This window comes from Sus scrofa, chromosome 10 (genome assembly GCF_054392235.1).
Source record: "Sus scrofa isolate SSC_HxYL_T2T_F1_AM1 chromosome 10, Sscrofa_HxYL_maternal_Yorkshire_Landrace_v2.0, whole genome shotgun sequence".
NCBI lineage: Eukaryota > Metazoa > Chordata > Mammalia > Artiodactyla > Suidae > Sus > Sus scrofa.
Genome location: NC_139392.1, coordinates 26,107,685 through 26,131,561, shown reverse-complemented (window position 1 = coordinate 26,131,561; position 23,877 = coordinate 26,107,685). Strand labels below are relative to the sequence as shown.

The following is a 23,877-nucleotide window of genomic DNA, read 5'->3' as shown; positions in this document are numbered from 1 at the left end:
GGCCAGACGCCACCACGGCCTGGGTCTTTCTTGGGGAAGGACCCCCAGAGCCCAGCTCCTCAGGGCTGGGGGGACGAGGGGGAGCCTTGACTCCCGCTTTCATCCCACTGGGGCCCAGAGAGCTCCCCCCACCAACCACCCCAGGACCCTGGCTGGACCAGCTGGGGAGTCCGGAGGGGCTGAGCAGAGCCTCTGCTCAGGAAACCTGCCCAAAAGAACATGCCTTACCAGCTTGGCCTCACAAAGAACAGACTTTATTGAAGAATTTGGCACAGAGACAGCACAGCTCTAGCCCCACAGCCCAGCACACAGCCATGCAGCAGGTGCATTAGGCATCACACAGGATCAATAAGGTACATGAGGGACACGCAGGTGCATGGTGCTCCATGTCCCCTGGCCCAGCCCGAGGAGCCCTGTGCTCCAGGAGGACCTGGGGTGGGTAGAGGGCTGTGCAGAGGACGGAGGCTCAGACAGACCACGAGAGAACAGCATCTGGCATCAGACAGTCCACACCCTGGGGCAGGTGGCCCTGCGGGGTGGGGGTGGGGGGGGCCTGTGGCAGGGACAGGGGAGGAGCACAGAGACAGGCTTCCCTTCAGCTCTCTGCCCTGACCCCCCGCCCCTCGGACGGACCACCCTGGGCAGGCGGGGGACCGGTGCTTGCTCTGGGTTGGGCTTCAAAGTTCCTGGAGCCTCAAGCTGCATTCCAACCTCTGCTCTGCAGATGGAGGACGATTCACGAGCAGAATCAGAGCTGGGCGCTCCTGGCCCCTCCCAGCCTCAGCTCAGCAGCTCTCTCCTGGAAGCAGAGTCCCAATCGTGGGGTCTGACCCAGCAGCAAAGGCCCCAGAACAAGAGCGTGGGACCATGGATGGTCTTAGCACAGCCAGTTTCCAGGCCTCCTCAAATCTCCGGGCTGGCACCATTCAGGAACACCCTGGGGGCCAGGTAGCCCCGGGTCTGTAAAAATAAGGACTTGCCCCATTTCAATGAAATTCGGTCTCCGAGCAGAAGCACAGCCCGGTCAGAAGAATGACCGCCACCCCACCCCCACCCCAGAACACACCACAAACGTTCACATCCTAAGGCATGAGCCAAATACTGGCTTTAGGACCATGACAAAAAGATGTTGGAGGGAGCAGGTCCTGCAAGTCCTCATGATGCCCAGAGAAGATGGTGGGTCCCCAGCTGGGGCCTCCGGATGCTCCGATCTGAAGAGGCCTCCAACCCAAGGGCGCACAGAGGGCCCAGGGCCCCTACAGGGGAGTCGTGGAGGCAGAGAAAGGGCAGGGCCCAGGAAGACAAGACTAAGCCAGGACATGCTGACCTTGAATCTAATCCTTGGCATGTGCACCTCGGAGCATATTATAGAGGGGTGGACATACCCCCAGCCCGGGCACCCCTGGGAAATGGGGGACTGAAGTGCAGCCCCCAGTAGCAGGGGGGCAGAGGCTGCTCCCCAGGGGCATTCTCAGCACCCACTGCCCCCATGGCCCTCTGCCCCCTGCATCCCCAGCCGAGCTTCTTGCACAAGGAGACAGGTGCCAGCCAGAGGCCAGGCCTGGGGTCCAGGAGGCCGGTCCTGGAGAATAAAGCATCGGCCTCTCTTGAAGACAAACCACAAATAAAAAGCTTCAGGCCGAGGCTTCTGAACGATATCTGGTGTAAAAAACAAACCAAACAAACAAACAAAAAAAACAGTCTCAGCTCCAGGTCATCGACCTGCGACACTTGGGGGGGAGCTGAGGGGGGGCTTCAAGGGCAGGTTCTCGGCCCAGCCCCGCTGGGTAAGTCTCTTCGGCCGGCAGCCAGCAGCCAAGGCCTCTGCAGCCAGGGTCACACCTGGCTGATGATCTCACCATTCTCAGGTACAAAAACTTGCACAGGGGCCCCCTCAGGCGATCTCCGGAGCACACACACGGCGGGCACCTGCCAGGGCCGGGAGAAAGGAGAGGAGGTTGAGCAAACCAGGATGTGCAATGACCGGACAGCAAGCTCAGCCCTTAAGGATGCCGACTGGCAGCAGCACCGGCTCAGCACTCAGCTTTCTGCCTCCCAGGAGGCTCTCTGTGCCCAGGGGCCGCTCTTATTCATTACCACTCCAGCTTTCTTTGGGTGGAATGGGCACCTTGACCTCTTTGCTGCACTCCCCCCCCGCCGCCCCTTCCCTGGGCTCACTTCTCATCACCCTCCCCGTCTGGCAGGCTGGGGTGGGCTGGGCCTGAGCCAGGGACAGGTCCCAGCTCGCAGGAAGGGGGAGGCACATCAGCTGGAGGGTGCGGCCTGAGACTAGTGCCAGGGTGCTGCCAAGCCCAGGGTGCCAGCTGCAGCCAGAGAACTGGTGAGCGGGGGAGGCGGTGCGGTTGGACCTGCTAGAATCTTGGGTCTCAAAGCAGCAGCTTGTTGGGAGACTGATGGATGGAGCAGCTCCCTGCAGAGCCCTCCCTACCAGGGAGAAAGAATTTAAAAAAGGCTCACGGGTGGTACCCCTCTTCCAGTATGAAGAAACTAGGCATAGAAACCAGAGTAGCCACCCTATCTCATGTCAGGAAGCTCTACCTACAGGCTGTCCACTAACCTGGTCCCTGGCCCTGGGGGCTCATTGATCACACTACTTACCTAGTACTTTCTAGGCATTGCTCTAATCACTTTTATTTATTTATTTATTTTGGTCTTTCTGTCTTTTCTAGGGCCGCACCCACGGCATATGGGAGTTCCCAGGCTAGGGGTCTAATCGGAGCTGTAGCCACCAGCCTACACCAGAGCCACAGCAACGCAGGATCTGAGACGCAATCTACACCACAGATCATGGCAATGCTGGATCTCTAACCCACTGAGCAAGGCCAGGAATCGAACCTGCAACCTCATGGTTCCTAGTTAGATTCGCTATCCACTGAGCCATGACAGGAACTCCTCATTTTTAATATTTTTAATATTCCTAATGCCCCTAACGACAGTTCCTTCACTCTACTCCCATTTTACAGAGGGAGTGACAGAACCTCAGCAGAGTTAATTAAACTGCCCAGTCCTATCGCTGGCAAGTGGCAGGTCTGAGACTTGAACCAGGGCCTGCGCACTTAGCCATCAGTCACCTGCTTCTCAACTGGGGCGTGGAGGTGGGAGAAGCTGACCTACAGACCGTCACAGGCCCTGGCTTCTGCAAACACATTTCCTTCCACCAGGACGAAGGCCTGGGCCCTCAAGTCAGGGAACGGGACGGGGGGCGGGGGGGAATGTGTGTGAATCGGACTGAACTTCTGATCATGAAGAGAGGCCTCGTTGTTTTGCGGGTCATCGGTGGAGGCGTCAGGGAACAGAGATCTTAGACGGACTGGAAAGATCACTCCGCCAACACACGTGGGATTGGGCTCTCGAGCTAATCGCAGCAGGCAAACTTCGAAGGCCCCCAGAGGAGTCTTCCAGAGCCCAGAGGAGCTACTCTGGGGCCCGCTTTTCCTAGCTCAGGGCTGCCTGGCCACCAGACCACGGCGATCCACACACCCGGAAGGGTCGGCCGTGCGCGTACCTGTGCGCGCTGGAAGCGCTCGGCGCCCGGCGGCAGGCTGCGCACGCGGAAAGCCCCTTGGCGGTCCAGCGAGTGGGGGCGCGCGCTCCGGAGCCGGGCCCGCTCGTGCCACGACTTGAGCTCCTCCGACACGGCTGCCTTGCTGAGCCCGCGGCCCGCGGGGTTGTCGCGCAGCGAGGGCGTCCGGGCCACGCGGCTGTGGGCGGGCGGTGGGCGCTGCCAGCGCAGGGCGGCCGCATCCTCGCCGCGGCCCGGGCCCCACTCGCTCCACGGCCCCGGTGGCACGCGGCCCTCAGCCAGCACCACGTAGCGCGCGGCCCGGAGGCAGGCGACTGGTGGCCGCGGCCGGGGGCCTGCGGGGCCGCGGGGCGCGCGCGGGCGGGACGGCGCGGGCGGGGAGAGGGGCCGCAGGAAGGAGATGTCGGGGCTGCTGCTGCCCGGCGGCGTGGGGTGCGACAGGCTGGAGGCGTCGGAGCCGCTGTCCTCCGAGCAGGAGTGGCAGGCGGGGTGCGGCGCGGGAGTGGGGCGGGCGCAGCAGGGCTCAGGCGCCGTCACCGTGTAGTAGGTGGGGCGGCGCCGCGGGAGGGCGCTGCGACCCCGGCCTTCAGGGCCCGCGCGGAAGGAGTCGGTCCTGCAAGGAGAAGAGGGGGCGCTGAGCCAGCCCTGCCCGGGGTGGTGGCGGGCTCGTGGGTGGGTAGGTGGGGAGGGGACGGAGGCCACACCTCCCCATGCTCCCACACCCTCCCGTTCCATTGCTCAGGCTGAGGTTCGGGTAGAGGAGGCCACATCTGCCTCGCTGTTCTCAGCCATCTTTGGCACAGGGCATTCGATGGCATTTCACCCACACAATCTGTCCAGGCGGACACCGTCAAGCAACTGAGATAAAGGCTGAAGCGGGCATGTGGCAGAGGGATGACACCGTGAAGGGAAGAGAGGGCTGGCCCCCGACAGCCTGAGAAGAAACCGCCCTGCGGCACCAGGACCCTGGACTTCCAACCTCCAGACTGGGAGACAGTGGTTCCTATCCTGGAAGCCACCCAGCCTCGGTGCTCTGTAGGGCAGCCCCAGCCGACTAGGACAGGGTCGCTGCACGCAGCTGGCTGCCCCCGAGGGCATCAGCCCAGGACGGACAGCTGGGCTCCAGCCTCCATCAGCCAGTAGCCTGGAGCAGGCCTATCCGTCCAGAGGGGGCGCCTTTTAATAAGCTGCACAAAGGCCCTGTTTGTAAAAATACCCCCCACCCATGTAGTGTGTAAAATATAAAATGCATTGCTGGACTCCAGCCCAGGGCTGCAGACAGCAAAGTCAACCTGATGGAAGATACCAGCAGTATCCTGAGGCTGCCCCAGCTCTCCAGCAGTGTGGCCAACACCGCCTGTCATGACTCAGCCACTGAGCGCCAAACAGCAGGGGGCTTGGAGAGCAGCACTGCTGGGCTCTCATTACTCATGGGTTCTGTGTGTGCAAATTCACCCACTGGTCAGATTTATCTGTAACCTCAAAGTCAACACTCTCAGCACTTCCCAGGTCACACATGGACCCCGGCAGGGTGGTGAAAATTTTGAGCTGCCAGATAGGCAACCCCTCAGGCTCTGAGTTCTTGGTTCAGCTCTTATACGAGACACAAGTAGCCTTGCCACAGGCAAGTTAGTGTCATGCTTTTCGCATTTTCATGCATCTCACTGTTTCTTTTTCTTTTTCTTTTTTTTTTTCTTTTTTGGTCTTTTGTCTTTTTAGGGCTGCACCTGCAGCATATGGAAGTTCCCAGGCTAGGAGTCCAATCGGAGCTATAGCCGCTGGTCTATGCCACAGCCGCAGCAACGCCAGATCCAAGCCGAGTTTACGATCTACACCACAGCTCACGGCAACGCCGGAGCCCCAACCCACCACGAGGCCAGGGATCAAACCCGCAACCTCATAGTTCCTAGTTGGATTCGTTTCTGCTGTGCCACGACGGGAACTCCCGATGTCACTGTTTAAAAGGGCCCCCAAGCCAGTGCTGCAGGGCTGTATGGTGTCCTGAGCTGAAGGCAGCTGGGATGTGACTTATAGGAAAAACACGTGTGAGAGGAGCTTGGTTTAGGGGAGAATTCTAGGGCTGCTGGCCCTGACTTCAATGCAGATGAGTCAACAGTCCGCATTCGATAAGGTCTCTCAACAGAAACTCCATAAAACAAGGTTACTTGTTGATCAGCTGACACCTTGTGACCAAAAGCTGTAGCCCTGGGTGTCCCCGGGAGCAATGGTTCAGCACTGATGGTGACTTCCCAGGACGTAACTACCCAAATAATGAGAATCAACTTCACATCAACTGAAAAAGTGAACTGCCCATCATCAGTGACCAACAAGAATCAAAGGCGACCGCCAAAGTACCTGCTGAGATTCATTCGTTTTGCCACAAGGAAATCGGGGCCGTGGGGAGGCGGGGAGCGGGAGCCAGTTGTGCAAAGAGACAAAACTGGAGTCTTAGGAAAAAAAAACTTGCTTCCCAAGGACTCGCCCTTGGCTTGGCTGGCTGGGGCGCTGCCTCTACTGAAAGGTACTTCAGAACGGATCCCAAGGAGGAGCCACTGCACCAGCCACGTGTCACCCACAGGTGTCCCACATAACCCTAGAAGACACCACCCTCTGCCCGTAAACTCTCAGGTGGGTCCCACCCCCTGCCTTGGTGGTGGGGGGGCTCTTACCTTAGAGACTGTGACTGGCCCCTCCTGCCCTGCATCTCAGGGGTGGCTGGGGCGCTGGTACGGCCCTGCCGCTGCCCAGGCACGCTGCGGATGGGGACCACGTAGTAGGAGGCAGGATCCAGCAGCCACAGGCTGGAGGCACTGGGCCCATCCTGCGGGGTGGCAGCCGGACTGCTGGAGGTGGGAGAGGTGGGAGACGGGTCAGCGGTGGGAACGCCTCCATCCAGGGGCTCCAGCTGTGCCCAGGGATGGACACAGCCCCCCCACTCCCTGCCACACGCAAGGAGGGTGGCCCCTCCAGGGTGTGCAGCTATGTCCCCGCACAGGCTCCCCCTGCGCCCCGCCCTCCCCTCCTCCCGCTGAACCTGGACTCGCTGCTGGGCTCAGAAGACTTCCTGGGCTTCTCGTAGGGGTGGTCCAGGCTTGTCTCTTTCCAGGGGCTGTTCTGGATGGGGGCCCGCTCCAGATCCCCCGTCTCAGGTCCTGCTGGCTGCAACCCTTCAAGGCTCTGGGGCGGGAGGGGCCGGGAGGGTGGATCTGGGGACTCTGGGGGAGGTTTTGGCGCTTCAGAGGCCTCTGCAGGTGAAACAAACCTAGTGAGAGCAGTGGCGGGGGAACCGGCCCAACTAGAACTCCCCCGCCTTGCCTGGCCCTTGCTCCCGCTGCTGCTGGTCTGGCTGGTCCAGGCCATGGCTCTGGGCCCAGATGCTTCAAAACACTTTCTTCTTCTCCTCCCTCCCAGCTCCATTTTACACCTGCCTCCTACAGGAAGCCTCCCCAGATAGACTCTCCCAGCTCACGTGACTCCACCTTTACCCTTTCCTGGTGCCCTGTTTGCAGCTAACTGCCTGCTTCCCTACCTTCCTGGTCATGCTGTGCCCATGTGTGCTATTTCCTCATTGCCCTGGCACTCCCCAGGGCAGGACCGCACCCCACTCTTGGTCCGCATTAACCCTCCAGCATCCCTTTTTTTTTCCTGTCTTTTCTAGGGCCACACCCACAGCATATGGAGGTTCCCAGGCTAGGGGTCCAATCAGAGCTGTAGCTGCCAGCCTACCCCACAGCCACAGCAATGCTGGATCCTAGCCGCATCTGTGACCTACACCACAGCTCCCAGCAACGCCGGATCCTTAACCCACTGAGTGAGGCCAGGGATCGAATCCGCAACCTCATGGTTCCTAATGGAATTCGTTAACCACTGAGCCATGACGGGAACTCCAACGCCCCCCTCCAGCATTCTGTGGGTTTGGCTTCTTGATCTGTGGCCGGTGTCCCCTCTCCCAGTGCTGCCCTGTTTTCGAAAAGGCAACGACTGTGGCCAGATGGCTGAGGCTCTGCCGGGCGTGTACATTGGTAATGTCCCTGTCGCAGGCAGGGGGGCCAGGAGCTCAAGGCTCTGCAGGAATTCACCCCCCCTCCCTGTCAACATGACTGAGCAACAGCAAAGGATCAGCTTGTCCCCCCTCGGTGCAGGGGCAGCGGGAATCAGCATCCAGGCTGCCCCCGCCACCAGCTCACTAACGCTTCACCCCCCCTCCACCCCCTCTACCCACCTCCATTCCCTGCTGGAAGGACCCACTAGTAAATTTCACCAAAGCCCAAAGCCCCAAGTTCTTGCAGAGAAGCCCAGCCCTGACAACCATCCCCACACCACTCCTCTCACCTTCCTCCAGGAGCAGCCCATCCGACAGGGAGCTGTCATCCGAGGCGCTGAGCTCTGGGGAAGCCAAAAGGGAGAGAAGGGGGTGAGGAAATCCACCCACCCGAAGATCTGGGGAACCAGCGGTGCTCAGCTGCTCTGGCCTGCCCGGCCCCCCTCCTGAGAGGGTCCCCTTATCAGGAAGTGCCAACCATGTGTTCAGTACTAGGCTGGGTGTGAATTTATTACTTGGAAGTAGAAAAAACTCAGAAGACAGGCGTGGGAAGACAGGAAACCCGTTTTTGTTTTTGTTTTAATTTTTAGGGCCGCACCTGCGGCATGTGGAAGTTCCCAGACTAGGGGTGGAATTGAAGCTGCACCTGCCAGCCTAGACCACAGCCATGCAACACCAGATCTGAGCTGCGTTTGCGATTGATGCTACACCCTGCGGCAACGCTGGATCCTCAACCCATTGAGCGAGGCCAGGGATCAAACCCATATCCTCAGAGATGATGTCAGGTCCTTAACCTAACTGAGCTGCAACGGGAATGCCAGGAAACCCAATTTTTTTTTTTTTTCTTCCTTTGCTAGGACCACTCCTCCGGCATATGGAGGTTCCCAGGCCACAGCAATTCTGGATTCGAGCTGTGTCTGTGACTTACACCACAGCTCATGGCAAAGCCGAATCCTTAACCCACTGAGCAAGGCCAGGGATCAAACCCGCAACCTCATGGTTCCTAGTCGGATTTGTTAACCACTGAGCCATGACGGGAACTCCAGGAAACCCAATTTTAATTTCAGCTCTGCCATTAGTTTTGCAACCTCGAATAAGCCATGCCAATGCTCTGGCCCTCTCCTTTCCGTCTGTTAAACAAAAAAGATCAGGCCTTCCTCTGGCAGGGTTTCCACGCAGTCGGGGGAAAGGCAGCCACTTTGGAAGGCCCTGAGGGTGAAGTGATGTTTGCTGAGTTTTTTTTTTTTTTTTTTTTTGCTTTGCTTTTTAGGGCCGTGTCTGTGGCATATGGAGGTTCCCAGGCTAGGGGTCAAAAGGGAGCTGGCCTACGCCACAGCCACACGAAATCAGTACCCCATCTATGACCTACACCACAGCCCATGGCAACATCAGATCCTTAACCCACTGAGTGAGGCCAGGGATCGAACCCGCATCTTCATGGATTTGTTTCCATTGCACCACAACAGGAACTCCCTGCTAACTTCTGTATAGTCTTCAGATGCCATAAACACAGCTCGATTCAAGGACCCCGACTCTGAGAACCCCTGCATTATCAGGACAAGAGCAGTGCAAGCGGGATCTGAGCTATGGGGTCGAGGAGCCAGTTCAAGCGAGGGTCTGGGCGGCTGGATCAGGAAAGTCCTTCACTGTGCCAGGGCAGCCAGCAAAGGACATGGACAGTGGCACTTCCACGGGGCACAGAAGCACCGGAAGTCAGAGGACTCCCCTTTGCCACTGTCCTTGAACACACTGAAACTTCAGATACTGGGTCCACACCTGACATGACCCAGGTGGCAATTTCAATGTCTGAGAACAGCGAGGAGGACAGATCGCTGGTATTTCTCTCAGGCTCTTTTAAGCGCTTTGTACACACGGATTCATAACACCTTGTAAGGCAAGCGCCACCCTCATCGCCAAGAAGCAGCCGGGATGCAGGGGCTTGGAGGAGCTGAGTAACGTGGCTGAGGTCAACCCCCCAGAAGGTGGCTGAGTCAGATTCACGCCCAGACAGTCTGAGCAGAGTCTGGCTCTGCATCACCACCAGGTATGGGCTTTCCTGTTAGCCGGCTTCTACCAGAGGTCATTACCCAGCAAAGTCTAAGAAAAGTGGATTCAGAGTCCATCCCTCTGAAAATCCTCTATTCACAGAGAGCAGCTGATTGCAGCCTATGGGGCAAATCCAGTTAACTGGCTGTTTTTGGAAATAAAGTTTTATTGAAAGACAGCTACTGGCTTGTTTACAGAACATCTGGCTGCTTTCATGATACGAGGGCAGAGCTGAAGAGTTGTGACTAAGACCTCATGGCTCACAAAGGCTAAAATATTTACTCCCTGGGCTTTACAGAAGATCGTCAACCTTTGCTCTGCGATTTAAATGACAGAGGGAGAGGGAGTTCCCCTCGTGGCGCAGTGGAAAGGAATCCGACGAGGAACCATGAGGTTGCGGGTTCGATCCCTGGCCTTGCTCAGTGGGTTAAGGATCCGGTGTTACCATGAGCTGTGGTGTGGGTCGCAGACGCAGCTCGGATCAGGCGTTGCTGTGGCTGTGGTGTAGGCTGGCAGCTGTAGCTCCGATTCGACCCCTAGCCTGGGAACCTCCATATGCTGCAGGTGCAGCCCTAAAAAGACAATAAATAAATAAATGGATGACATACAAACTGTACACGGACAGAGCAGCGGATAAACGTTGCAGGCCAGCTACCTGAGGGGCCCGGGGGGCTCCCCTCCCCTCACACCAGCCTGTGTTCTAGGCTTCACCTGGGGAAACACCTCTGATCTTTTACAAACACCTGGGGAATAGAGATCATTCTTTTTCACCAAGGTCAAGTTGAAGAAATCGTGGGACTCTTACTGTCATGGCCTAGGGGTTAGAGTCACGCTGTTTGGGTTTGAGTATGCGGCGTGCGACAAATGCCATCACCCCACCATCCTGACTCCTCATAACCAGATTCCCACGGGCTGAAAGGTGCAACCCAAGGAGGGTGCTAGAAGCCCACTGCCACTGCAGGGTGGGGCGTGGGCACAGCCACCTGCCGCCGTTGAAGCCCAGTGGTCCCTGAGGGCTGCTCACTATCCCGGCCACACTGCCCCAGCCAGCCCCACAGGATCCGGCCTAGCAGGCAACAGCGGGACACCCCAGGCGGAGGGATGGCCACGAGGTCACGCTCACAAACGCTGAGCATCCCAAAGGCCACACCATCCAAGGCAGCAGCCACACTAGCTGCCCGTGGCTAGTTTAAAGAAAATGAAATGAAAAATTTAGTTGCTTGGCCACACGAGGCACAATCCTTGGGCTCCACGTCCCAGGGGGCCAGTGGTGGCCATACTGGACACTGTGGATCTGGAATGGGGCCATCATGGAAGAAATGCAACCAGACGCATTGCTAAAGCAGGTGCTATCAGCCGACAGACATGTCCTGGGCACGGGGTGGGGGGACATTTCTCTCAGGCCCCCTGTAGTCGCCTAGTCCTACAACTGACCGCTCTCTGCCACCTGCCGAGGACTAGCTAGTCACACTCACCTGGCAGGATGATAGCAAAATCCAACAACTTTGGTGTCAAAGCCAAAAAGGGTGGGTGGATTTTTCTTTCTTTTTTTTTTTTTTTTTTTTTTTTTTCTTTTGGTTAATGTGTTTGCTTTTTTAAAAAAAAAAAAAAAAACTTTTTAATTCAAAACACCTTTTGGCTACTAATTAATTATTAATCCCTCACTACTTCCTCCTTCAGGGAGAGCCCAGTTGGGCAGAGGAGCCACAGAACAGGAAGGACTTGTCTAGAACCGCCTCCTCCTGGGCTCCCAAGACAGGACAGTGAACACAGAAGCTCAGCCTCATCAACACAGGTATAACCTAGAACTTCTATTAGGACAGGACATTAGACCCAGGACCTTGACCTCAACAAGACATTAGACCCAGGACCTCGACCTTGTCAGGTCAGGACATTAGACTCAGGACCTGGGCCTGGTCAGGACATTAGACCCAGGACCGCAGCCACATCGGGTCAGGACATTGGGCCCAGGACCTTGACCTCGTCAGGACATTAGACTCAGGACCTGGGCCTGGTCAGGACATTAGACCCAGGACCTTGACCTCATCAGGTCAGGACATTAGACCCAGGACCTTGACCTCATCAGGACATTAGACCCAGGACCTGGGCCTGGTCAGCCTGAAGGTGGAGAGCAGGGCTGCCTCTCTGACGAGGCAGGCAAGCAGCTGCCGGGCCAGGTCCCTTCCCCGCAGCTCTAGTTTCCCGGCACTCAGTGCCCGCCTCCCGTAGCCTGCTAACCAAAGCCCCAGGCGTGTCCTGGCCTGCTCCCCACTCCCAACAAGAAGCGTCACTGTTGCAATGGTGGCAGCAGAGCGGCGCCCCTACTCGGTCTGCCACCCCACCGGGCTCAGAGGCACAGGATAGGACCCTGTGGGGGTCTGTGATACGTGGCCAGGGCATAGCCCACCCTGTCCGCCCCTGCACCAGCACAGCAGTGAGCCCCTGGGGTCTTTCCTGCCCATGTCAGCGGCTGCCTTTCAAGGGGAGGTCACGTCCGGGCCCTGTGGGGAACTGAGGGAGGACAAGGGACTCGCCCATCAGCTGGGTTCTGCAGGGCGTTGGCCACCCCAGCTGGTCAGCTCCCATCTCGTGGGCTGACTGGGTCAACCATCACGTGGTGGCCCCTCCTCCCTCGTCTTCCAGTCCTGGCTGCTGGCAGGACCTGGCAGATGTGTGGACACACCCCTTTGACATTAAATTAGAAGCGCTATGTGGGGGCAGGGACTCCTGAATTTGCCCTCCCCCCCACCCACCACAAGGAGCTACCATGGGGTGTGGGGACCACAGAAGCCTTGCCCCCTGGGACAGAATCAGGTTCGGCAGAAAACCAACCTGAGGGACGGGGCGGGAGCCCTGAGTCTGGCTCAGCCCAGGGCCACCAGCCCACTCCCTCCAGTCTGAGACCCAGGAGAGGTCTGGGGGAGGAAGGGAGACCTCTGAGGACTGACCTGATGAGCCAGGCTCGGGTCAGAAGGAACCAAAGGTCATAGCCAAAGGCCCAGAACCATCTGCTGGAAGGGTGACCAGGCTGGATGCACTGATTCCACTGACACCTGGGCCTGGGCCTGGACCTCTGGACCAGGGGTCACTGGCCACCAGAACTGGACCGGAGGCACAACTGGAGAGCAGCCTGCAGCAGCCCCACTCCTAACCAGGGAGGTTCTAGACCCTTGAGGGGTGCTGGGATGGGGCCCTGGTGAGGCCAGATATCAAGCAGAGCAACCCCCAGGAGCCGTGGGCCCTGCAGCAGTCAGAAAGCAGAGCCCAGTAGAACCTGGGCCCCTCGGCCTCGGCCTCGCTCACAGCTGAGGCAGCAGAGCCTCGGGCTCCCCAGCGCCTCATGGCATCCGCCCTGTGGGCCTGGGATCAGAAAGACTGAACAAACCCTGGAGACCAGCCCAGGTCAGCAGGGGTGCCTCTGGCCCAGGCTGGGAACTTCCATGTGCCAAGGGTGTGGCCAAAAAAAAAATATATATATATTCCAGAGAGTTCCCTTCATGGCACAGAGGAAACGAATCTGACTAGGAACCATGAGGTTGCGGGTTCGATCCCTGGCCTCACTCAGTGGGTAAAGGATCCAGCGTTGCCGTGAGGTGTGGTGTGGGTCACAGACGCGGTTCGGATCCCACGTTGCTGTGGCTGTGGTGTAGGCCAGCGGCTACAGCTCTGATTAGACCCCTAGCCTGGGAACCTCCATATGCCGCAGGTGCGGCCCTAAAAAAGCAAAAGACAAAAAAAAGCGAAAACAAACAAACAAACAAACAAAAAACATCCAAATCGGCTCCAGAGGAACCTGCTCCCTGGGCCTGTCCCATCCCGATCCCCACCCACTGGGACCCCTCCAGCCTCAGCCTCGGCCCTGGCCCTCCCCTGAAACACGCCCCATCTCCTTAGCAGACAGCTCACTCCTTCCTGCATCGTCAGAATCCATGCCATCCAGCAGCTTCAGTCTACACCTGTGATAATGCCAGATCCTTAACCCCCTGTGCCACAGCGGGAACTCCCCATGTGGAACATTAAACAAGGTGTGGGACCCCCTGGAGGTGCTGACTCAGGGCTGCTCTGCTCAGCACCCCCAAAAGCTCACAGGCAGGCCTGGTGGCCCTGGGGTGGGGGGTGCTGAGGGCGGCTCACCTGGGCCCGGGGCAGGGGCAGGAGGGGGCATGCTGCCTCGCCGCTCCCCCAGGCAGCGCTGCAGCTCCCGCAGCTTCTTCTCCTCCTGCTGCACCGCGTGCTTCCGCTGCCGGCGCACCTGCCGGCCCAGGTTCCCCTCCTGGCACAGGCGCCGGGCCGCCTCGGCGATCTGCAGCTGCAGGGCCAGCTCCCGCTCCAGGCTGCTCAGCGGGTCCTGGGAGAGGGCAGAGTGAGCGACCCCAGACGGCGGCCGAGGCCCCCCAAGCCACCCTGCCAGCTCAAGCAGCTGGCCTGGGACCCACCCAGAAACCTGACCCTGGGCCAGGCTGGGAGGGACCGAGGTGGACAAGAGCTGGCTAGACAAGCCCAGGGGACACTGCCACTCCTCCCTCCAGAAGGAGGGACCCCAGGGCCGGAGCCACCCCAGGCCCTCCTCTTCCGCTAAGAAAAGGGAGGACAGCTCTGGGACCAGGTGACCCTTCTGCAGAGGTCACTGCCTCTTCTGCCCACGGGGACCAAGCCCAGGGTCCTCCCAAGTCCCCTCTCTGCTCTGGCGTTGGCATGGCCGCCCTGTGACCAAGTGGGCTACACACTGGCAGGTCCCCTTGTCCACCGAGAGCCAAGTGCCTTGAGCTGTGAGACAGTGCAGCAGAGACGGCCCTGCCTCCCCTCCAGAGACCTGGCCGTGGGCCCACAGTGGGCAGCTAGGGAACAGGGATCTGGGACAGTGCCCTGCAGACCTCACCTCTCTGTGCAAGGCCCGCTCGTCCAGCTTGTAAGCCGCTCCGATCCTGCGGCGGACCTTGGGGGCCTTCTCCCCTGGTTTAAGGGGATACTCTGCTGGCAGGATGCCCGTCAGCTCCTGAGGAGGAAGCAAGGTCATGCCAGGCCCTCGGCCGAGCAGGAGCAGCCTGTCCAGCGGGCCCTGCGTGGCCTGTGCCCACCCTTCCCCTCCGCCCCGTCCCAGCGTCCAGGCCGTCTCATGGGCTCTCACTGATCCTCAAGCCGCCTCCTGCTCCCCTTGTCGGGGGATCTGCTCTGACCTGGGGACAGTCCCCACAGGCCTCCGTCCACTCTGTCCCCCTGCAGTCTCTCCTCCCTCCTGCCCTGTGCCTGGGCCCCCCCATGCCCAGAGCAAACTGTCCCCTCCCTGAGCTGTCCAGTGTCCACATTAAGTACCAGGCACCACCACCCCCTTCTGAGCCCCCGGACTCTCTCAGGATTGGGGTTCCCTCCTCTCAGCCCCACCATCCTGAACAGAACGGGGCTCTGGGCCCCTCGGATCAAGCTTGAGCTTGCGCGTGTGTGTGTGTGTGTGTGTGTGTGTGTGCAAGCGTGCAGGCGCACGCACACGCGCTGAGCCTGCCCGGCGGGGGTGCCCTGCTCTCACCGCCTCCCGCAGGCAGAGCCTCCTCAGCTCCTCCAGACAGGCCTCCAGCCGCTCCTCCAGGGCCCTCTGCTGCTTGCGTACCGCGTGGGTCAGCTCCTTCGCAGGGGACACGGGGCTGTCGGGGCCTGGGCAGTGGTGGGCGGGGGGGGAACACGCGCTCAGGAGGGCCTGTCTTGGATGCCCCTGGGCCACCCCTAGACTGATGGTGTGTACGTACACAAACCCTCAGACGGCCTCAGGCCTGTGCGGACTGTGTCACAACCACAAAACACCATGTCTCCCGGCTGCCCGACGGCGCCATTACAGGTCAGAGGGACCGGCTGCCCCACCGGCCACCTGTGATTAGAACCTGGCCCTTCCCGGCCCTCCCCATCCTTCACCTGCAGCAGGTAACTTCTTCCTCTGCTATTTCTCCTCCCCCCCCTTTCTCTCTCTCTCTCTCTCTCTCACACACACACACACACACACACACCTCTTCTCTCTTGTCCTCTGTCCAAACCAGACCAGACTGGGCCCACCAACTCAGGCCAAACCAGAGCCCCATTCACAGTAACCAGATAAGACTTTTCAACATCTTAGTAATCACTGGGGACACAGGGTTGAGCGATGCAGTCACCTGTTCCAGATAGGATCAGAGCTCCAGGCCAACCCCCCCAGGAAGGAAAACTCACCAGCCCTTCCAGTGTCCCAGCAGTGGTCGCCCCGCCACCCCCCGCCCCGCCCTGGCTCAGCCTCGGCCCCCTCCGCCGCCAGCCTGGCGGGGCCGGACCACTCACCAGACTGCAGGATGATGCCGCTATCGGTGTCGCTGGCCTCATCCTTACTCTCCATGGTGGGCTTCTGGGAGGAGGGGGCGCAGAACAGAGAGAGCTGACACCCTTCCCAGCCTGGGCCAGGACTTGTAGGTGGCCTGGAGTTTCCCCAGCTTTTAAAAGAAGAGCAAAAAATGACATATGTAAAAACCCCATTGCTTCCGACACAGCTTATTAATTAGATGCATGAGGACAGGGCGGGGGGGGGGGGGGCGTGGAATGAATTCCATGTTTCCAGGGGCAGAGCTGTGGGTCTGGGTGGGGGTTCTCCGTGCTGGGGGTGTGCGGGGAGAAGGTGGTCCTCAGTGGGCTCTCTGGGCCCAGCCTAGCCTCCCCCCACACCCCACCGCTGCCTCCTTCCTAGAGAGGCCTCTGGGTCCAGGGGTGACAGGGTGACTGCAGGGATTTGAGCCTGGGGAGAAAAACCTAAGCAAAAGAGCAAAGAGAGAGGATGGGGGAGGGACAAAAAGGGGGGGCGGACAAATCACGGAGGAGGGGGGGGAACTGTGCCGTGGTGGGGGATGCTGATGGTCTTGAGCCGAGACCCTCCCCACTGCCCCTGTGCTGAGGGACCCGGGCACTGGGCCCAGGCTGCCTGCTCTGTCTGCGCCAGGCTGCCCATCTGAATGAAGGCAGGTGCCCAAAGCCAAGAGCCAACTTGCGGGCCACCAAGGAGATCCTTTGTGGAGAAGGGACTGGACCTCACGGCCAGGGAGACACAGGCCTTGGGGCAGGGGGGCCTGTCGGGCATGGAGGGGTGACCAGGGCAGAGGCTACCCCAGGACAGGAAGGGCAAGGCGGCCACTCGGCCTCCCCGGCTGGGGCGCAGGCCACCCAGCTCCAACCCCAGGTGCGCATCAGCACCGCCGGCACCAGTCACCCAAACAACACCTGCTGGCCGCCCCCTCGCTCCTGGCCAAGCCCTCACCGCTGGTCAGGGTCCCCGCTGGCCAGGGCCTGGCAGCTGGTGGCTGGAGCCGAGGTGGGGAGGGCAGGCGGGGCCTGGAGGGAGAGCCCAGCCACCTCCTCACTGAGTCAGCCATTGAGCAACAGTGCAAAAGTCCTTCCGAGTTTCTGTCTGGAGCTTATCCTGCTTTTCCTCAGGGCACGGGCTGTAGGGGGGGCGTGGGAGGGGGGTCAGCCAGCGGGACGGTGGGGAGCCTTGGGAAAGCTGAGCTCGGAGCCAGCAGGTGGGGCGGGGATCGCTGACCAGGTCTGAGTCCACCTCTCTGCCCATGGACAGCTTTACAGATCGACATAAACCACACAACGCACCTCGGGCCTCATCACAGCCCTGAAAACAACATGTACCGGCACTTGGGGGTCTCAGTTTTCCAAGGAAGTCCAGAGACAGGATGGCAGGGTTTTTTTTTTTTTCTTTTTTTTTTTAAACATAGGGCTTTGCAAAGATACCAAAGAAAGAGACTGTCTCTACGCTCTGGTACCGAGAACAGGGCACTCAGGATGACAGAGCACTGCCTGGTCCCTTCTTCCCAAACCCTCATTCTCCTGAAGATGGAGCAGGACGGAGGGAGGACGGGAAGCTCCCGTCTGCCCCCCAGCCCAGCCCTGGGCGCCTCCCCAGTTGCCAGGGCCAGGGCCCAGCCGGAGAGAGGAAGCCGGGCCGTCAGGCTAATACGTCTGCTTGGACGAGGGAGGGGGTGATGTGGGGGAAGCCACCAATTAGTCACACTTGCTAATTAATTATTAACCACGAAGGAGTTGCCTTGGGAAGTTGTGACAACGCAGCCCAGTTCCTTGACTGTGGCAGAGAAGGGTACAGGGACCCGAGTAGCCCCCTCAGCACTTCTGCACCCCCAGCCCAGGTTGGGGGTAGGCACAGACGTTGCCAGGCGATGGGGGCCCACTCCGGGCTGACCTGCCCCAAGGAGGGCAAAGGGCACAGACCCCAAGCCAGGACCCCAGATTCCAGCCTGGGCTCTACCTGTGTGACCCTGGGGCGCTCATTCCCCTCTCAGGGGACAGTGACAGTGATTAGATGGCATCGAAGGCCTTGCTGGTCCCCGCCCCGAGGCTGGACCTCTTGGAAAACACCAGGCTGGGCTGGCAACCCTCCCCCCGCCCTGTGTGGCAGCCCCCAGAAGCTGAGCCCCGAGACTGCCCTCCAGCTGCAGGGTCCCTGCCCCAGAGCCCACAGCTCCCATGGGTGTGGAGGGCGCTGCTTTTAGATAAAGACAGTTCGGGAAACATCCCCGCCCCTCCACGCAGGACTCCCCCGCCCCCGCACCGACCACAGGCCAAGCCCCTGTCTGGGGCCCTAAGCAGCGCACCCCATGGACAGTGTCCCCAGGAAAAGACAGAGGGGACGGGAGGAGAGCTGTGGAGGGAGGAGGGGGCACCTACACACTTTCCCTCTGGCTTAGCACCCTCTCCGTCCTAAACGGGGCCCCAAAGCCAGGTCCTGGGCCTCTCTGGTCCCCGCCCTCCTTTGCTCCCGTGGAAACCGAGGCCTGGGAACTACAGCGACGGGAGACCCCCCCCCCCCCACCGGCATCCCTGGGCCCCAGACACAAAGTAGACGGCGCGGACGGCCACTGCTGGGCCCCCACAGCGGGGCCCCCACGGCCGGGCCAGCTTGGCCCTCGCCCCAAAGACCCGCTCCGGCTGCCCCGCCCTCACCTGCTTCCAGGTCTTGGTCCCAGAGTCCCGGAAACGCCCCCTGGTCCCAGGTCAGGGGGCCCAGGGGCCTGGCATGTGGCCTTGGGGTGTCCCAGGCCACCCTGTGTGCTGGGACCTGGCTCTGCTCCGCACGCCGATGGCCGATGGCTGTCGGCTGTCCCCTCCCACTGGTCCCGCCTGCGTCCCTCCCAGGCTGGAGGAGCCAGGTTACCTGTTACGACTTGAGTCAGAGGGAGGAGCGGGTGAGCCAGTCTTCCCTGCCGCACACTCGGGCCTCTGCGCTTCCGGGGGTGCAGGGAGTGGGAGAGGGGCACCGCGGAGGAGCCCGAGAGAAGGCTGGGGTCAGCTCAGCCCCCCTGGGCCTGCCCCCCCACCCCAGGCCCCCAGGAACCAGTGACGGTCTTGGGGTGCTGGGGGTCCCAGGGAGAAACCCCCATGCTGACAAGGAGGGTCCCTAAAGAGGGCCCAAGGCCAACCCGGGTTGGACACTCCAGGCTGGGCTGTGACCCCTGAAGCCCATGTGGGGAGGCCTGGGGTCCCAAAGAATCCAGGCCGCTCCCTCCTCTTACCCAGCAGCCTGGCCAGGATCATCGAAGCCCTCGTCTCTCTGGTTACTATTTGCAGCCACCCTCACAGGGCCCGTGGCACACTGACCTGAACCTCGGTCCTGTCCCCGAGTCCACGGGGGGCCGCTGGGACCCCAGGCTCTAAGCCCACTCTCCAAACACGAGGGACCAGAGGACAAAATGGAACTTGTTCCCTCCAGGTCTCCCACCCCACTCACCCTGGAGTTCAGCCTGTGGCACTGCGGGAAGCAGGGGCCAAGGCAGCCTGTCCGTCCCCAGGCTCAGAGCCCAGACCGCACCCTCAGGGCTTTGCCATCCCACCCGCCCCCACCACGCCCTTCTGCTGGGGACCCCCGCACCTCAACACCTCTGGATTGTTCCCTCGCCCAGCCCCAGAGACCACCTCTCCAATGCCCAGCCCCAGAGACCACCTCCCCTCCCCCAGCCCCAAAGACCACCTGCCCCCCAGCCCCAAAGACCACCTCCCTAGACCCTAACCCCAAAGACCACCTCCCACAGACCCCCTCCCCTCCCCCAACCCCACAGACTACCTCCCCCCCAGCCCCAAAGACCCCCTCCCGAGCCCCCAACCCCAAAGACCCCTTCCCCAACTCCCAGCCCCAAAGACCACCTCCCCAGGCCCTCACCTCAAAGACCACTTTCCCAGCCTCCAGCCCCCCAAACCACCTCCACAAGCCCCAGCCCCCAGAACAGGGCTGAGGGAGGAAGTCACCCCCCTCATCTAAGCATCTCTTAGGGGGCCCAGGGATAGAACCAGCGCCCCCCTCCCCCCATGCACACCCGGCTCCTCTTCGCATTCCTGTACACACCTCTTTCCAAACAATGCTAGCCCCAAGCCCGCAGGCTGGCCACCTCCTTCCTCCCCCAGGCTGAGGCTGAAAAGCCCCAACAGGAGACAGCCCTCCCTGGGCTGGGGGTCCACTCTGGGTCACCCAAAGAGCCCAAAGCCCTTCCCTCCACTCCAGCCCTCCCCATGCCCTACGGCTTGGTCACATCCTTCCCATGACAAACAGAGGAGTTGACGCTGCACAGCTGGCATCCAGCCTCCACCTTGCTCATCCCCCAGCGCCAGGTGGGGATTTATGGAAGATTCTAGAATCAGTGCATAGCATATTATTTCATGCATAAAGAGGAAGAGAACCACTAAGAGAACCAATGATACCGAAATACAGTTCTAAAGACAGAAAAACGTAGCGATCTATATATATGTGGGGGGGATGTCTTTTTTTGGGGGGGGCCGCAGCCGTAGCATATGGAGTTTCCCAGGCTAGGGGTCAAATTGGAGCTGGAGCCACTGGCCTACACCACAGCCACAGCAATGCGGGATCCGAGCTGTGTCTGCGACCTACACCACAGCTCATGGCAACGCCAGATCCTTAACCCACTGAGCAAGGCCAGAGATCGAACCTGCGTCCTCATGGATGTTAGTTGGGTTCGTTCACTGCTGAGCCAACATGGGAACTCGTGTTTCTTTATTAACCTTAAAGAAGCAGTGGGCCATTCCATAGCAGTGACCACAGTGGTAAACTACGTTTCAAGACGGCTACCAGAACTGCCCCATGATACGAAACCATCAGAGACAGCAAATCACAGCTACTGCTAATGGTTTCTCGCGTTCACCAATGAAGGCACTGCTAAATTTCAGTAACGGTCGGTGAAAAAATAAACCTTTCCCATCCATGTAAATCCACAACCCTCTGAATTCTACCCATGGATGCTTTGGTGCCCATGGACCAGGTCAGGAACCCAGCCATCCATCATCCTCCATCTCTGAGTTCAGGGAGAGAAGGACAGAGGACCAACCCCTGCACTGAGCCTCCGGAATTCTCCAAGACCCCTTGCTCCCTCTGATTCACATGCAGCATCTCCCAACCCAGCAGCATCCGCGGCTTGGATTGGGACTAGCAAACCCACTCGCCCAGAACCTGAGAGTCCTCAGATCACACTGGCTGCCATGCTGTGCCGCTCAAAATACCCAGGGCAGAAGGCCAGCTGAGACCTCGGGCCTCGGCTCCCTGCCCCAGGCCAGTACCCCAAACCCCAACCCCCCAGAGCATCATTACCAAGACCACTGGTTGGTGAGGAAGTGAGGTTTCCCAGCAAAACGTCTGAGTGTTTGGAATCTGATCTTTGAAAGGAGGAGAAAAACTGCATCTCTTCAGGGTTTTCATTTCCTAAGGAAAAGTCCTGTGGCAGAAAATTCTTCCAGTCCTGCACCCATCCACGCTCCATTAATTTTTTTTTTTTTTTTTTAAGTTGCTAGTGATGCCCAGGACTGGAAGTTAAAGCGAGGGCCTGGCCTTGCCACCAGCGCCCACCAGCACCCAGCAGAGTACAGTCTCAGGCACTCCTAAAATTTCACTTAAACAATTAAGTGTTTCAGGGCCCGGAGCCAAAACAGTGAAAAGAGAAAGGAAGGACGTATCCCGGGCCCCTTCAGGCGAGGTGGGGGGCGGGGGGCGACGGATCTTTCACTGTTTTCTTGCCCCTCCCCGCCCTTCCCACTGGGAAAGGTGCTCGCCTCCAGCGAGCGCTGGTGGAGCGGGCTGGGACCCGGGACCCACAGCAGCCTGGAATGCGCCCTGCAATCAGACCTCTAGGCTCTCCTTAAAAAGCCCCTTTGTCCGGTCCACCCTGCTCCCCTCCCCCACCGCGCCCTCCGCGTCCAGGCGGCCCGAGTCTCGACTCCTTTTGTCTGGCTTCCCGGAACCTGGCCAGGGGATCCACAGGCGTGGGGAAGGTCGGAGGAGAAAGGTCGAGCAGACGGAAACGTGCACTTTTGGTAGGAACTCGGAATTCTCACCCCCACCCCAACCCCCAGCAAATTCCCCCATTCCCCGCAGGGCCCCCTCCGCTAAGGCGGAAGACGCGGGTTAGGGGTTCGATCCCCCCCTCCCCCGAGCGCACGCGCTGCGCCCCCGGTGCTCCCCCTTACCTGTCCCATGGAGATCCCGCGCCGCCCGCCTGCCCCCGCGCCCCCCGCGCGCGCCTCGCAGCCTCAGGACCTGCTCGTCCAGGCCAGCTCTCCTCCCCCCGCGCCTCCTCCCGGCCTCCCCTCCCCGGAGGTATTTCATTTAACTTCGGCATTTGCAGCATCCCAAATGTTAAAGATCCCAAGACATCTGTCCCCTGGGGCGTACCAAGGCCCAGAGGAAGGAGGGGAAGGGCGCAGGAAGGGACTCGTGAAGCCGATCCGCGAGCCGGGGCGGGGCCGCGCGGCGGGGCGGGGAGGTGCCCGCGGGGGTGGGCGTCCGCGGGGACCCCGCGCGGGGCGAGGCCGGCCCCCTCCTCCAGCTTCCGGACCCGCGCGCGGCGGCCCCCCACCCCCCCGAGCGCCGCCAGTTCCCGCGGCCCGGCGGGGGAGGCTCTTCTCCAGCCGGGGCCGCCTTCCCTCCGCGCGCGCCGGCCGGCCCGGCGGCTTCCGCGCGGGGAGATCCCGGGCGGACGGAGGGGCGCCGCGCCCACCCCCGCGGGCCTACCCGACCCCGCCGCCCGGCCCCCTGCGTGGCCCCGCCGTCCCCCGCACTCCTGCGGCCCCGGCTGGGCCTCCTCCCGCGCGCCTGGCGGCCCCGGCGGCAGAGAGAGAGGCGCGCGCTCTGGGGGGCGCCTCCCGCCGAGGACCCGGAGCCGGCGCCCCGCCCGTCATTCATTCACCCACCGGTTCAGTGAATACTTACTGAGCACCTACTAGTGCCCGGCACGGCGGATCAAAGTTCAGGGGCCCTGGGGATCCCCAAGCTAGATGAGCAACAGTCAGAGAAGGAAGGCCAAGGACCGTGGGTGGAGGGGTGGACAGGTAGGCCAACGCAGGCGGAGGACCGCACAGCCTGCCCGAAGAGGCCGTGCCAGGGGAACTGGGAGTGGGCATACGAGGAGGAGCCCAAGGCAGCAGTGACAAAAACAAAATGGCAAAGGAGCTCAGGAGGGTCTAGGGGCTAAGGGACTTGGGGTGTAGGCTGAGGAGGAGGCCGGGGGCTAGGAAACTGGGGCGGCGACCGGGGGCCGTCGACAGGGGGCCGTCAGGAAGCAGGGGCCGCTCCCGGTGGTTGTCTAGGTTGTGCACCAAATGGAGAAGGAAGGCTCGCCCGGGCTCCACCCACCAAGCCCTGGGCCTTCTGCCTGGAGGAGGCGGCTTTTTCGATTTGTACAGAAGCACTAGGTGGGCTGAGTTAGCAGAAGAGCCATGCTGAAGAGCCATGTGGACTGGCTAAGGATTTAAGTTTTGTTTTGTTTTTGCTGCACCTGCGGCATGTGCAAGTTCCCAGGCCAGGGATCGAACCTACACCACCCGAGCCACTGCAATGACAATGCTGGCTCCTTAACCCAGTGCGCCACAAGGGAACTTCAGGATTTAAGATTTTTATCCTGAAATTAAAGCAAAACTCCAGGGAAATAGAACCAATAGGAGAGCTCCCTCTTGTCTCCCTCTCAGTCCACGTGTGTGTGTGTGCACGCGCGTGCTCACACATGCCTGCACACACATACACAGAGAGAAGAATTGGTTCATACTATTTGAAAGGCTGACAGGTCTGCAATCTGCAGGCTGGAGACCCAGGCAAGAGTTGTGGTCCAGAAGCCATCTGTTTGCAGACTTCCCTCTTTATTAGACATCATGCTTTTTGCTTTTCAAACCTTCAACTGATCAGATGCAACCCACCCACATTATAGAAGGTCTTCTGCTT

At 60.3% G+C, this 23,877-nt stretch overlaps 1 protein-coding gene across 10 annotated transcripts; it reads right to left on the bottom strand.

The window, feature by feature from the left end:
* Positions 1-232: 232 nt before the first annotated feature.
* On the bottom strand, positions 233-23,231 carry INAVA (innate immunity activator). Of its 10 annotated transcripts, none has more exons than XM_084980726.1 (10): positions 22,873-23,231; positions 15,933-16,081; positions 15,157-15,252; positions 14,512-14,628; positions 13,767-13,980; positions 7,877-7,930; positions 6,579-6,789; positions 6,214-6,387; positions 3,527-4,157; positions 233-1,929 (listed from the first exon to the last, which is right to left on the bottom strand). In XM_084980726.1, exons 2-10 carry the CDS (start codon positions 15,972-15,974, stop codon positions 1,837-1,839), a joined length of 1,632 nt encoding a protein of 543 aa, XP_084836852.1. In that variant the 5' UTR covers positions 15,975-16,081; positions 22,873-23,231; the 3' UTR covers positions 233-1,836. The 10 variants fall into 10 exon arrangements, with proteins under 10 accessions (XP_084836852.1, XP_084836846.1, XP_084836851.1 ...); XM_084980720.1 differs by lacking the exon at positions 22,873-23,231 and adding an exon at positions 22,336-22,454 and having other exon boundaries at positions 15,157-15,281; XM_084980725.1 differs by lacking the exon at positions 22,873-23,231 and adding an exon at positions 22,336-22,454.
* Positions 23,232-23,877: the final 646 nt, after the last annotated feature.

Coding starts and splice junctions, on each gene's coding strand:
- INAVA (XM_021064503.2), bottom strand. CDS start 22,291: ATGCTGCAAATGCCGAAGTTAAATGAAATACCTCCGGGGAGGGGAGGC. Junction 14,629..15,156: donor GGCTCTGCCTGCGGGAGGCG/GTGAGAGCAGGG, acceptor CTTCCTCCTCAG/GAGCTGACGGGCATCCTGCC. Junction 4,158..6,213: donor GGCCAGTCACAGTCTCTAAG/GTAAGAGCCCCC, acceptor TTCTCCTTGCAG/GACCGACTCCTTCCGCGCGG.